At 39.8% G+C, this 11738-nt stretch overlaps 1 protein-coding gene across 2 annotated transcripts; it reads right to left on the bottom strand.

Annotated features, from left to right (window-relative positions):
• Nucleotides 1–279: 279 nt before the first annotated feature.
• Nucleotides 280–10757, bottom strand: LOC121187654 (phosphatidylinositol transfer protein alpha isoform-like). 2 transcript variants are annotated; one of them, XM_041047000.1, is made up of 12 exons: nucleotides 10610–10757; nucleotides 8077–8107; nucleotides 4304–4449; nucleotides 3941–4032; nucleotides 3781–3788; nucleotides 3302–3376; nucleotides 2742–2825; nucleotides 2523–2600; nucleotides 2299–2409; nucleotides 1912–2034; nucleotides 1331–1392; nucleotides 280–1227 (listed from the first exon to the last, which is right to left on the bottom strand). In XM_041047000.1, exons 1-11 carry the CDS (start codon nucleotides 10624–10626, stop codon nucleotides 1345–1347), a joined length of 813 nt encoding a protein of 270 aa, XP_040902934.1. In that variant the 5' UTR covers nucleotides 10627–10757; the 3' UTR covers nucleotides 280–1227; nucleotides 1331–1344. The 2 variants fall into 2 exon arrangements, with proteins under 2 accessions (XP_040902934.1, XP_040902933.1); XM_041046999.1 differs by having other exon boundaries at nucleotides 1325–1392.
• Nucleotides 10758–11738: the final 981 nt, after the last annotated feature.

An 11738-nucleotide genomic window follows, 5' to 3' on the forward strand; every position in this document is an offset into this window, starting at 1 on the left:
TCTGTGATTAGGTTCAGTTGCAGTTTGTATTTAAAACACCTCTTTCCCTAAATCTTACCATCATACAGTATGCCTCAACTGAGGCACAACACAGGTACAGATTAATGTTTGCGTGAGGATAAAGCAGAAATAAGCATGATGACACAGCCTGTGTGCACTTTTGCAGTTAAGGTTTGTGGGGAGTCTTTTATTCTGAAGGATTCGGGCTTTACGTTTTGTAGCTGCAGGCGGCGGGTGCCGGTAGAGGACTAGTTTTCACAAGTACACAAAACCAAGGAGCAAATTTAGAGTCTTTAATATACAACACAATCATATAACTCGTTACATTAAAATGCAGGTTATTTCACTGAACACAGGACGAGACTTAAAATAACACAGCCTGGGCCAAACGTCTGGGCAGCTATCAGGACAGAGCTGCTTCATGTGTGTCATTTTTAAATCTGCTCAGAGTTAAGGTTAAGGATTTTCTTTCATATTATCAAAACTAACTTTCAAAATCTTAACCAAAAGTTTTAATTAAAAAACAGTAGTTGGTGTCTTGCAACAGCTAAACCAACCACCTGACCAACACATGGTGCAGTCAGACCAGGATTACTAGAGCCCTCTGGATATTAAAGGTCTCTGATGGAGTCTTTTCAATGTAAATACCTCATATGTTTTAGTTTTGCCTTCAGCCACCATATCATGATGGATTTCCAGTTTGACCAAACAGAGCAATAAGTGTACTTAGTGAGATCAGAGAAGAAATTTGTCAAAGGCATTGAAGCCTTTTTTATTTTATTTTATATTATGTAAACAATAAATCAGAGAACTGGAAAAGAAAAAATCAAGAAAAAGAATTAAGCCCAAATAACTGTCATTTAAAAAAAAAAAAGGGAGATGAAAGGACAACAGTAATCAGAAATGTTGCTTCAGAGACAACCCACACCTATTCCCTAATGTTTTAAAATGTAAAAAAATTAAGAGGACCATATAGGCATAAACAAGAACATTCCAAAACTGATTCCCCAACTGGTAAACTTATCTCTTAAAAAAAAAAAAACTAAAACCTGCTGTAGTTGTATTCAAATGTAGTCCATAAATACACACAAATGCTTCACACTAAGGAGCTCTTATTAAGAGCAAATTTTATGAGAATACAGATATTCTTGATTATGCCTATCAAGTTTTTCTAGGTCCAGTGTCTGAGGTGAGGAGTCTGAGCTTGCTGAAGGAAGTCAAATCCTCCTGTAACACATGATCAGGAAAACAGAACAAAAGACTGATTAAGCCTGTTCAGAACTCTATATGTTAAATTTTACCACAACAATAGTTTAATACTCACTGTTACCCCATTATTTGCCATCAGTTTTCATCGGCTGACATGCCTTTAACTTCTTCATTCTTCCTCATCTATGAAATGGAGAGACGTGACTGAGAAGTTTACAAAAGTGCCCCATTTCTCTTATTCAACACAAGTCCTCTGACAAATTTTTTTTTTATTATGGCACAGGTCTACTGAATAAAGCGACCACTAAGTGTAAATATCCTAGGTTTTGTAACTACAGTAGGAAGTAATGACTTCACTGCTAATAGAGGATGCTGCTAGACCTCAATCTTTTTAATGTCCTCAGACATGTGTAACAAAACTATACACCCAAATCTATTTATAGCATAGCACTGCCTCAGTGAAAGGCTATAGCATTTGATTCAAGTTGCCAGTTACTTTTCATTACATGGAAGGCAACCTGCCACATGTCTACATCAGTCATGTTATGATCTTGTCTCTTTGCATCGGCAGTATCTTATTCGAGTTATATCAATAAACCAACTCATCATGTTAATGTAAGAAAAGCTTCTTATATTATAATATATAAGAATAATAATAACTATAATGAGAGGTGCAGTGCACAGTGTACTATGCTCACTCACGTCATCTAGTTCCTTCTTTGTCTCTTCCTCCATACGTCGAATGTCATCCATCGTCAGATCGATCCATCTGTCGATCCAGCAGAACAGCTGTCTGTGGAAGTGGGTGAACAAACGCTTCTCCACCTGGATAGACAGAGTGGGTGGGTAACACAGCATGAGGACACAACAGAGAAACAGTGAGAGAGGAAAGATTATATAACAACACCGCGAGATATATAAAGGTCATCTGAAATACATGTCCAGTATTGTGAGGCCTTCCAGCTTAAAGCAAAAATACTTTTACCTCTGTGCAGAAATTCCTGTATTGATTAGATATATAGATATATAGATATTAGATATCAGAAATCTCATTTTCTGATAAAACAAAAATAAATACCAATTATGTACCCTGTGAATGAAGTTTTCCATCTTGCCTTGTAGTCCCAGCCACTTGAATTCAATAGTGACTAGCTTATAGGCACACATGTGGGGACAGTTGGGGTTGTTAGCAAGTTCTTTCTGCAAAAACACAGACGCACAGATAACATGAAAAACACACTCTCCAAGCCTTTAAACTGAATCATTTCTTTACTGGAGTGAACCACGGTGAAGAGTGATAGGAGGTGCAGTACCTTCCAGTCAGGTCCCAGAGGCCCTCTACCTGTCTTCTCTGACTTAAAGATGGCTGGATCATATTCTGGTTTGTAGTCCTACAGGATGAATGCAAACGGTACAATGATATACATACATATGTTCAGTGTAACAACAAAGCAATTCCAGTTAGCTATTCAGTCGGCTACTGATGGGAAAAACTTTCGTTTCTAAAACACATGCAGCATTTGTTCTCTTACCTTTGTACTTATGCAACTTCTGTCAGCAATGTCAATGTCAACAACCTCAGTTGCTTCCCATGAGCTTTTGTCTAGTCCATGGACCTGCAGCAATGCAAAAAAACAACAACAACAGATATTCGGCCAAACTGGCTGACCAACCAAGTGACAGATTGACAGGTTGACACTGCCATTTCTACATCTATTCCACTAAAAAGGTGTCTGAAACTTGATGGGAACTTTACCAACCGACCAAAATCTTAAAACTTCCAAATTCCAAACAGATTAACAGCTGTCTTAATACACAGTCTAACAGTAGAAACATAACTCATTTAAGTTTTACTGTTTTACGATGCTAATTAGGGTTTATTTGGACTAGTTCAATAACTTGTGTTAACACAGCAGCAACACAAGACAGCAGTTTTAATTATGATCGCTTAACAAACAAAATGCTTATTTGTCGTTATTAGGTCGGATTTTTCAATTATATATGTAACTATACCTGTAATGTATTTGTTTAATGTATATGGTAAAGTCTGACCACAACTGGTTTTGTACTATTACCAGATGACATGACTTACATTGTCCTGATCCCCCATATCAGGCTTGTGCCACGTCTCAATCTTAATCATGAACTTGTCTTTCATCCAGGCATTCTGTGAGAGATACATGAGAGGGTCAGGCAACAATCATACAGGTCCATGTGCACACACAAAGAGATCGCATTAAAGTTTGGAAAAAGGCACAGTGCATCAATGTCCCCGAATAAACATGAGCACAAGAGTGTGAGCCCATCGTGCACACACACAACAGCTACTATGTGAAGTCAAACTCATCACTGCATCGCAGAGTCTCCTTTTGTCTAACATGGTAACCATCTCATCTTTCATCATGTGAAAAAAAAGAGTGTTCATTATTCACTTTTAACACCGACACCTGTTCCTATGGTCATAAAAATGGGCCCATATTTAAAAGTTAAATGCAAAAGCATATGTAGAAAGTTGAACTTAATTTGAACTTCATTGTTTTGTTTGGAAACTCAAAAAGAAAGATTACTCACTGTAAGGACTGCATCAGAAGAAAAGGTGGACCGGGATGGAAGAAGGATGGATCAGAAAGAGAAGGAGAGACAAGGTTTTAGATAATACACAGAAATTCCACAACACACACTGTGACTGAGCACTGTCACCAAACAGCTGGTGTATGTGTGGGGGACTCACTGGTTCGACAGTAAGGATATGCGTTCCAGGCCTTTTCGTGAACCTCCAGGGAACCCTTTGGAGCAAGCAGACGGATGGCACCTGGCACTTTGCTACAGAGACACAAACAGGCATTAATGTAAATACAAAGGTAGGCAAAGTCAAATACACCAATTCTTGTAAATGTGTATTCACTCACAGAAACACGTGAGGTACAACTCTGTAGCAAAACAGGATTGATTTTATAGCTTTTCTTGGTTACAGCTTATAAACCCTTTATCAGGTGTGTGTTTTTACAAAGTGGTAAAATATTTTCTGCATATTCCTGCTGTTTCCCATGCAGTGTGAGACATGCAGTGCCTGGAGCAGTGCTGAGTAGCCAACCTGTGCAGGTGGTAGATCTTGTGGGTGTACTGTCCCTTCTCTCCATCCTTTTCATAGGGCTCGTTGACCAGCACCTCCACACCTTCTCCTCCACCCGTCTCACTCTTACTGGCTTCTGCTACTGCATACAGCTGACCCACTTGGTACTGGAGGGACAAAAGACAAGAGCTAAGTTTTTGTTGCTGTTTAAACTACTCAATTTTCCCAGGGAGAAATGTGAGTTGGTGCTTGGACTGCAGAGCCCAAATTACATACTAATTTGTGTGATGAATATAGTAATGAAGCCACTGAGAATAATCCTGCTGCCCCCTAGCGGCCAAATAACAATGGATTTTTCTTTTCTTGTCCACATCAAAAGGTGGTTGTAGGTTATTTTATTTATTTATAAAAGTGAATTAACTCTTCTTGAGAACATTGCATCTCCTTGATAAACTGAACTACAGGTGACTGTTCCCTAAACACACCTCACCTAGTGTCAACATTAGGCTCAGTGAGCAGCTCAAAAATGGAAAAATGGGATTCAGATGATGATGGTTAGACTACTATATAACTTACAGACATTACAGACAAACATTAAAAAACCAAGGGAGACACAGGAGAATGGACAGACATGTTCAAAGAGCTTTTGTAAGAATCCTTCTGTCATAATCTCAGTTAACCATTCACGTAAATGACCGTGAGTTAACCATTTTCCTTTATCCCAGACACAGACTTCAGCACAGAAAAAAAAAAGCAGCAGAGTAAGCTTTTTCTCGACTTTTTTCCCCTCTCTTCCTCTTCTTCTTCCTCCTCCAACCCCCCATATTTCAAACCCTTCCTGACTCAGGAAAAAGTGCTGTGACACTGGAAAGAGTGACTCACATCTCGGGTGCTGTCAGCCTGGGCAGCACATTTACAACAGACTTTTAGAAAAATCTAAGTTGTTGAATATTTACATTACATTACATTTAGGTCCACTGCTGGTGGAAAAATAGGCATTTTAACACATATATTGCCGTTTGCAGTTGGACAAAAATATTGTATCAAGCCAAGCCCTCTTCTGCCCGGAGACAGAGCTACAGGCTAGTAACCTATTTTGGTAGCAGTGGATGCTCAGCCTTGCTACTGTGAGTAGGAACTCAGGAATGTGACTTGTTGTGTATAACCAGTATGTCTTCTCATTGTCAAGGACAGTCAGACGTAATACAGAGACTGTGGAGCAGCTCAGGGGTGGGAAGACGACATTCGGCTGCAAACAACAAACAGGCTGAACCTGAATGGAGGTGGTCATAAACACTGGACAAAACGTGTTGAGGCAAAGTTTTAACTTGCTCCTTCACAGCAAGCGATTCACTGACAAAACCTAGGTGTGGACCGTGAATGAGCGTTTTATTGATTTCTAATGAGAGAACAAAGCCCAACTGTTTGCTTGCAGAAACTTGTTTGAAGTCACCACTGTCCACCAGCTTTTCCATACAATGCTGCATAGATATGTTCCTTTTCAAATATGTAAAGCCTTTACATATTCTACAACAAATAAAAAATGTAATGAATGAGCTGCATTCTGTTATACTACCTAAAATGTACAGTGGTGAAAAAACGAATCATTTCTCTGAATATTCAATTAATCAGGGATGCAACTAACAACTATTTCTACTTTCAATTAATGAGCCAATTTTTCTCCGATCAAATGGAGAACTCCACTGAGTCTACCCATCATGAGTGAAGGAGTACTACGCAACCTGGGAAACCCAGTGAACAGTATGCTCTGTGCATCAGGAGACGCTCTGTCAAGTTAAAAAAAAAAAAAAAAAAAAAAGATGTCATGATGATGTCATCAGGGCTATTATTTTCCAAGCTTCGAAACTAAAAAATATTTTATCAGAACATCTACAAATTGGGGGTATGAATGACGTGAGCATTTACCAGACAAGCCAGGTCTAATTAAAGATGCTATCAAACTTTAATATAGGAAGTGTTTGCTCTCATACCAGGGACTAAAGGTCAGGATATGTTGGCCTCTGATGCTAGCTTGAACTTGATCACTGTTTTTTTTTAAATATGTTTTGTGTTGGTTTCCTACATTCCTAACCACAATGCTCTTGATTGGTTGGAACAAAATCCTGCAGCCACATGGCCCTTTGCGGAACAGTTTGGACACCTCTGCTTTAATCAGTTAATGGCTTTGTCTATAAAATGTCACAAAGTAGTAAATCTAAACCCTTAAATATTCTGATTACCATCATGGATGATTTAGAAAACCCGCAAATGTCGACAAATTCACTGCTATAACCAGTGAATTTTTTGGCATTTTTGGCAAATATGGCTTAAGCAATGAAAGGAACAGTTAGATGAGAGTTAGATGAGAAGATCAACACCACTCTCATGTCTCTAGAGGCTAGCCTCACTTAGCTTACCATAGAAACTGGAAGCAACTAGACTGACTGTCTGAAGAACGCGAAATAGTGTTTCCCAAAATTGTCTATTGACAACTATTGACATTGACAAACTATTTCAATTGTTGAGTAATTAGCTAATTATTTTGGCTCTATGAAATACTACACACAAGAAAATGTTTGCTTCTGAACATACACTTCCATATTCTCTTATTTTTAATAGTACCTTTGATACTACAAATATAAAAATAAAAAAGCATTCGGACTAAAAGTAACAGCAACGCAAAACTGTAGTTCTGATATCCTGAGACCTGTTGGAATAAATTTTGAAGTAACCTTGTTTCCAAATACTGTTGCACCATCACATATGACAGCATATGAGGATTAAATACACAGAGCACACCCCTATTTCATTCGCATTTAATCCATTTTGAAATGTTGTAATGGTCACACTTGGTTATTCAACTAACACACGACGCCAGAAAACAGTGGCTCAGAGAAAAGCCTTTCATTCAGCAAACTGTGATTATGTGGCTTAGTGAAATACTGGGAACTGGTTTGAGTGAAGCAATGGAAAAACAATAAGTACAGTGTTTGTTTGATTTTTTTTTTTTGGATTAAAACATTGAATTATCCAATGGCTAAATGTAAAAAAAAAAAAAAAAAAAAGGAAGGGGTTCACATACAAGTGCAGTGAGGGGTCTACAATGATGGTTCTACCATAAAGCATAAATCGAATGAGGGGGAAAGGTGAAGAGGCTGAACCTGCTCTCATGATAAAGCGTGGTATGGTAGATTAAACACAGCTAAATAAATTCTGGGCCAGATATGAAGCTAAGTGTTTCAACTGCAAGGTCAGCTAAGGTCTAAAGTGACAGTCCTGAGAGTGACTGACTCCAGCAACAACACAAGCCTGGGCACATGCTGTACTGAGCCACTTGTTCACTGTAGTCTGTGTAAAACCCTGTCTTCACCGTATAGACAGTGAGATCAGATGCATGGTGATAGCTGAAATATGTTGATCAGCAGCCTGGAGAATTTTAAACAGCATTCCCGTGAGGAAAACTAAGGAGTATTTACTGTCACTGAGAGAAAAATAAAGATTTTTCAAATAATACCAGAGAGAGACACAAAGCTGATGCTGACAGTGAAAACAACACATTAGAGGAAGTGATGAAAAATCATTACGAAATTTAGACTTCATTTCATCAAGTGCTTGGAAAAAAGTAAACCTATGAACACACAAAGTGAGCAGAAAAGAAACAAACGTCTGTAGTTAGTGTTTCAATCCAACACAACAGCGTGTGCTTAATATGTAACTCAAACATTTATATTACACTGATGTCTATTATCATGTGCTGTCTCTGATAAAACAAAAGTAAACAAATGAGTCCTTACCTCCTCCACTGAAATGGGCAGGACAATTCGGCTGCAAGAGAGAGAAGAAAAACAAAGCGATATCAGGGCACAGGCACACCGGTCAGCGCTAAAACAGAAAATACTACAGAGACAGCTGTGCTGTTGACCTGCAAGGAGGATGATAGGCTGTCATAGATAAACATGTCAACATTTTCTCTTTAGGCCCAACTTACAATCATCAGCCATCTGATTACATAAATGAGCACATCAATAAACAGTCATGTCCAAATATCTGTGCCTAGAGATGTGGAATTTAAAAGGAATAGTTCAACACTTTGGGAAACACATTTATTCACTTTCTTGCCCACAGACACATTAGAAAACTGATACCACACTCATGTCTTTGCGGTAAATATGTGGCTGGAGCCAGCAGTGAGATAGATTAGCTAAGCATAAAGGCTGAAAGGAAAATAAATGGAGAAATTGGCTCCGTCCAAAGGTAACAAAATCCACCTACCAGCACCTCTGAAGTTCAGTAATTGAATTGTTATATCTTGTTTTAATGAATTCATACAAAAACCAAAGTATGAAAAGGAGACAATTCACCGTTTTATGAGGAGGTTATGTGCCAGGCTGTTTCTTGGTTAGTTACCTTTGGGTAGGGTCAAGCTAGCTGTTTCCACCTGCTTATACTTTCAGTTAGGAACGCAGGCTCTATGTTATAAATTTAAACTCTTAAACCAAATCCAGACTTTGGAAAGCTCCTCTAGAACCACTCAAGACAAGGTATAACTGTTTTCACAAGCTTTGCAGTACATGGGCAAAATCAGAGGAGTGCTCCTTTAACCAATCAGAGCTGAGGACACACCTGCACCATAGCGTAGAGAGGGTGTGTGTGTAGGTTTGCTTTCAACACATGTAGGAAAACTGACTTCTAATTAAATGTGACATGGAAAACACAATCTAGCAGTGGAGCTGCAGGAAACAAATCAGCAGGAGCAGAGCACATGTCAGGTTGCCGGCCTGTAGAGGCAATTCAGACATGGCACTTCTGCAAGGACTTAATAAAACTACTAATGTCTCTCAGCATTCACCGCCTGCAGATGCAGCCATTAAAGCAGCAAAGGTAACATTATCTGTTGCTCCCTGAGGCACAATAACATCATGCGACAGGTTTTCAGGTAGATCAGAGAACTGCTCTGAAGAGTTATGATGAGCACTGGGAAGTGGCAAGCCAGTTAGTTCCCTGCTAGTGTCCCAGTATCATAGGAAGCTCGAGAAGAGGAAATTACACAAGTGCAATAAAGCCTGGAACTGTGAGACAACAAATAAGCCTGAAACTTTTTGTGGAAACACTGCATGGGTGTGTTTGTGCATGCCCTTTGTGTGAGTTGATACAATAGCTAATTAATCGCCACCTGTTCCCAGCCTAGCAGGGCCTGAATATTTCATTAGAGCAGATCAGAGTGGAAGAAGAGCCCTCCAAGCATGCACGTGATGGCAGGTATGATGAAAATGATATAAGTTACCCTGCATTCGTACACTGACAGAAACACTGCACGCTTTACACCGTCTGGTCATAATGTCTAACTAAAGGGGTCCATTTACTTTATCCTACACGTATCTTCAGAAGCACAGCACAGTCCTCCTAAGCATTAGTATTTAACACAGCTGAGCCTTTTAATGCACTTTGCACCGTGATCATATGACAGCCAGCTACTGGATGATGTACAAGCAATGATGTGCATATGACATTACAGTAATAAAACTGCCTGGCTCAGGAGTTACAACAATGTAGGACTAAAAAAGGTCATTCATTCATTCCCTCCCCTCGATCCAGCCTTTTGATACAGCTTTGTGATTTATTTGACTTTGTAAATAAAACTGATTTCACTCCCACACAGACCTGACATTTGCAAAACTCAAAAACTCCAGGTAAACATCCTCCAACCTGACATGGTTTTCTTTGCCTCAGCAGAGACAAGTAGGAATATACCTACACCTCAAAGAATAAACTCAGTCAGCGGAAATTAAACTTTCAAAGTTGTTTTCCTGCACCTGTAGATTTCCTCTTGATACCAGATTACAGTGTAATGTCAGGGGGTGAGTTCACTCGGGCAGGTAGCGGGCAGTCTCGACCGGTCTGAGGGTTTGGTTGAGGTACACCGCTATGTCACTTACACAGTTAAACTTACCTATGCCGACATGTCCCTCATTCTCATAGCAACCCAAAAAATACTTTAGTTCAAATTCAAGCCTGTAGTTTCTTTTGCAAACAACCAAATAAGTTTTAAATCGCCAGAATTTCAGTAGGAATTCTGAAAGTCCCACACTGGAGATCAAACAACTCAAACAAGCGAAGGTGCTGAGAGACAGGGAAAACAGCACAGATGTGAAACACCGCAGTTTACTGAGACACAGCCACATTTTAAAGCACGGCACCATTATCCGGGCTTTCTGTCTTATGTAGTTAATAATCTGAGAAAGCTGATAAGCTAAGCGGCACAGTGGCAGTGCCTTTCCTCTATTTGACAAAATCAACGACGCCGTTTCATGAAGTTAGGATACTCACAATTCTTTAATCAGCATGTTGACTGTGCCTGAGTCCAAACACACGCACAGGACCGAGTTGAAACCCCTGGAAAACTTCGTGAAAGCTGACAAGAGACGTTCATTCACCGCTTGACGCCTTTTTCACTTTGGAGTTCCTTCCTGGAAGATGCCGTGTGTGAGTGTGTGTGTGGCCAAAGGGGCGCGGCATCGAAAGAGGAGGAGACACCCACCTTGAGTTTCAGGTAACTTGGTGTGACGTTCACGTGAAGCTGGTAAACTTTTCTGAGGTCTTACCTACATGAACTTTAGGCGGGGTAATGGTTTTCTGTGCATGACTGTCCCTACAAGCTACTGTTAATACTTCTACTGCTGCTGCTGCTGTATTATCTAGGAGGCCTGCTCTCTATTCTGTTACTACTGCTTCTGTAACCGATATCTGTCACATAATAAACATGAAAATCATACTATATATATAGTTCGTAGTTCTACCTTAAGCGCAAGTTGTTTTATTATTGACAGCTGTCTGTTGTGGTGTAAAGTAGAAAGAATCACGTGTCTTTTTATTTGAAGAATGGACTTTTTAAGATTTTAATGAGCCAAACGTGACCGTATGCAGTGTCAAGCAAATGGAAGTTGCAGTCATAGGTGAGGTCCCAGGTTATAATGACTCCTTACAGCTCAGTGAGCATCGGCTGGTGTGCAAGGATAGTGCAAGGCTCCCTGGCTTCCCAGAGGGTGGAGTAGCCTACTGTGTGTGTGTGTGTGGGTGTGGGTGGGTGTGTGAGAAAGTGTGTGTCAACACCCCAGTGTGGTTAAACCAGTACAGCTGCTACAACTGCTACAACCAAAACCGTCAGCCCTGGTTCAACCTGTTTATTTGAGACAATTCAGACAGTTTACGTCCACTTGGGATGTTCCTCTGTGATTAAAACATTGCTGAAGAAACTCTGTATGGTTGCTGTTGACCTATAGGGTTGGCTGCAACTTTACCTCGAGTATCACTGATCTATAAAGCAGATATTTCTATTCTATTTGACTCCAGATACAATGAGTTAAGGTATTACAGTGAGAGCCTGACCCCTGCTGCTCTGGAAAAGTATTGTGCTTCATTTAAAAGAGCTCCAAGGTGTCCAGTGCCATTTAAAATC

This window comes from Toxotes jaculatrix, chromosome 9, assembly GCF_017976425.1.
Source record: "Toxotes jaculatrix isolate fToxJac2 chromosome 9, fToxJac2.pri, whole genome shotgun sequence".
NCBI lineage: Eukaryota > Metazoa > Chordata > Actinopteri > Toxotidae > Toxotes > Toxotes jaculatrix.

What these genes read in the sequence shown, in the direction of transcription:
- LOC121187654 (XM_041047000.1), bottom strand. An exon ending in TGGAAAACTTCATTCACAGG is followed by an intron (nt 2,035 to 2,298) that starts GTACATAATTGG and finishes CTGTCTATCCAG; the next exon opens with GTGGAGAAGCGTTTGTTCAC. An exon ending in CAAAGAAGGAACTAGATGAC is followed by an intron (nt 1,393 to 1,911) that starts GTGAGTGAGCAT and finishes TCCATTTCATAG; the next exon opens with ATGAGGAAGAATGAAGAAGT.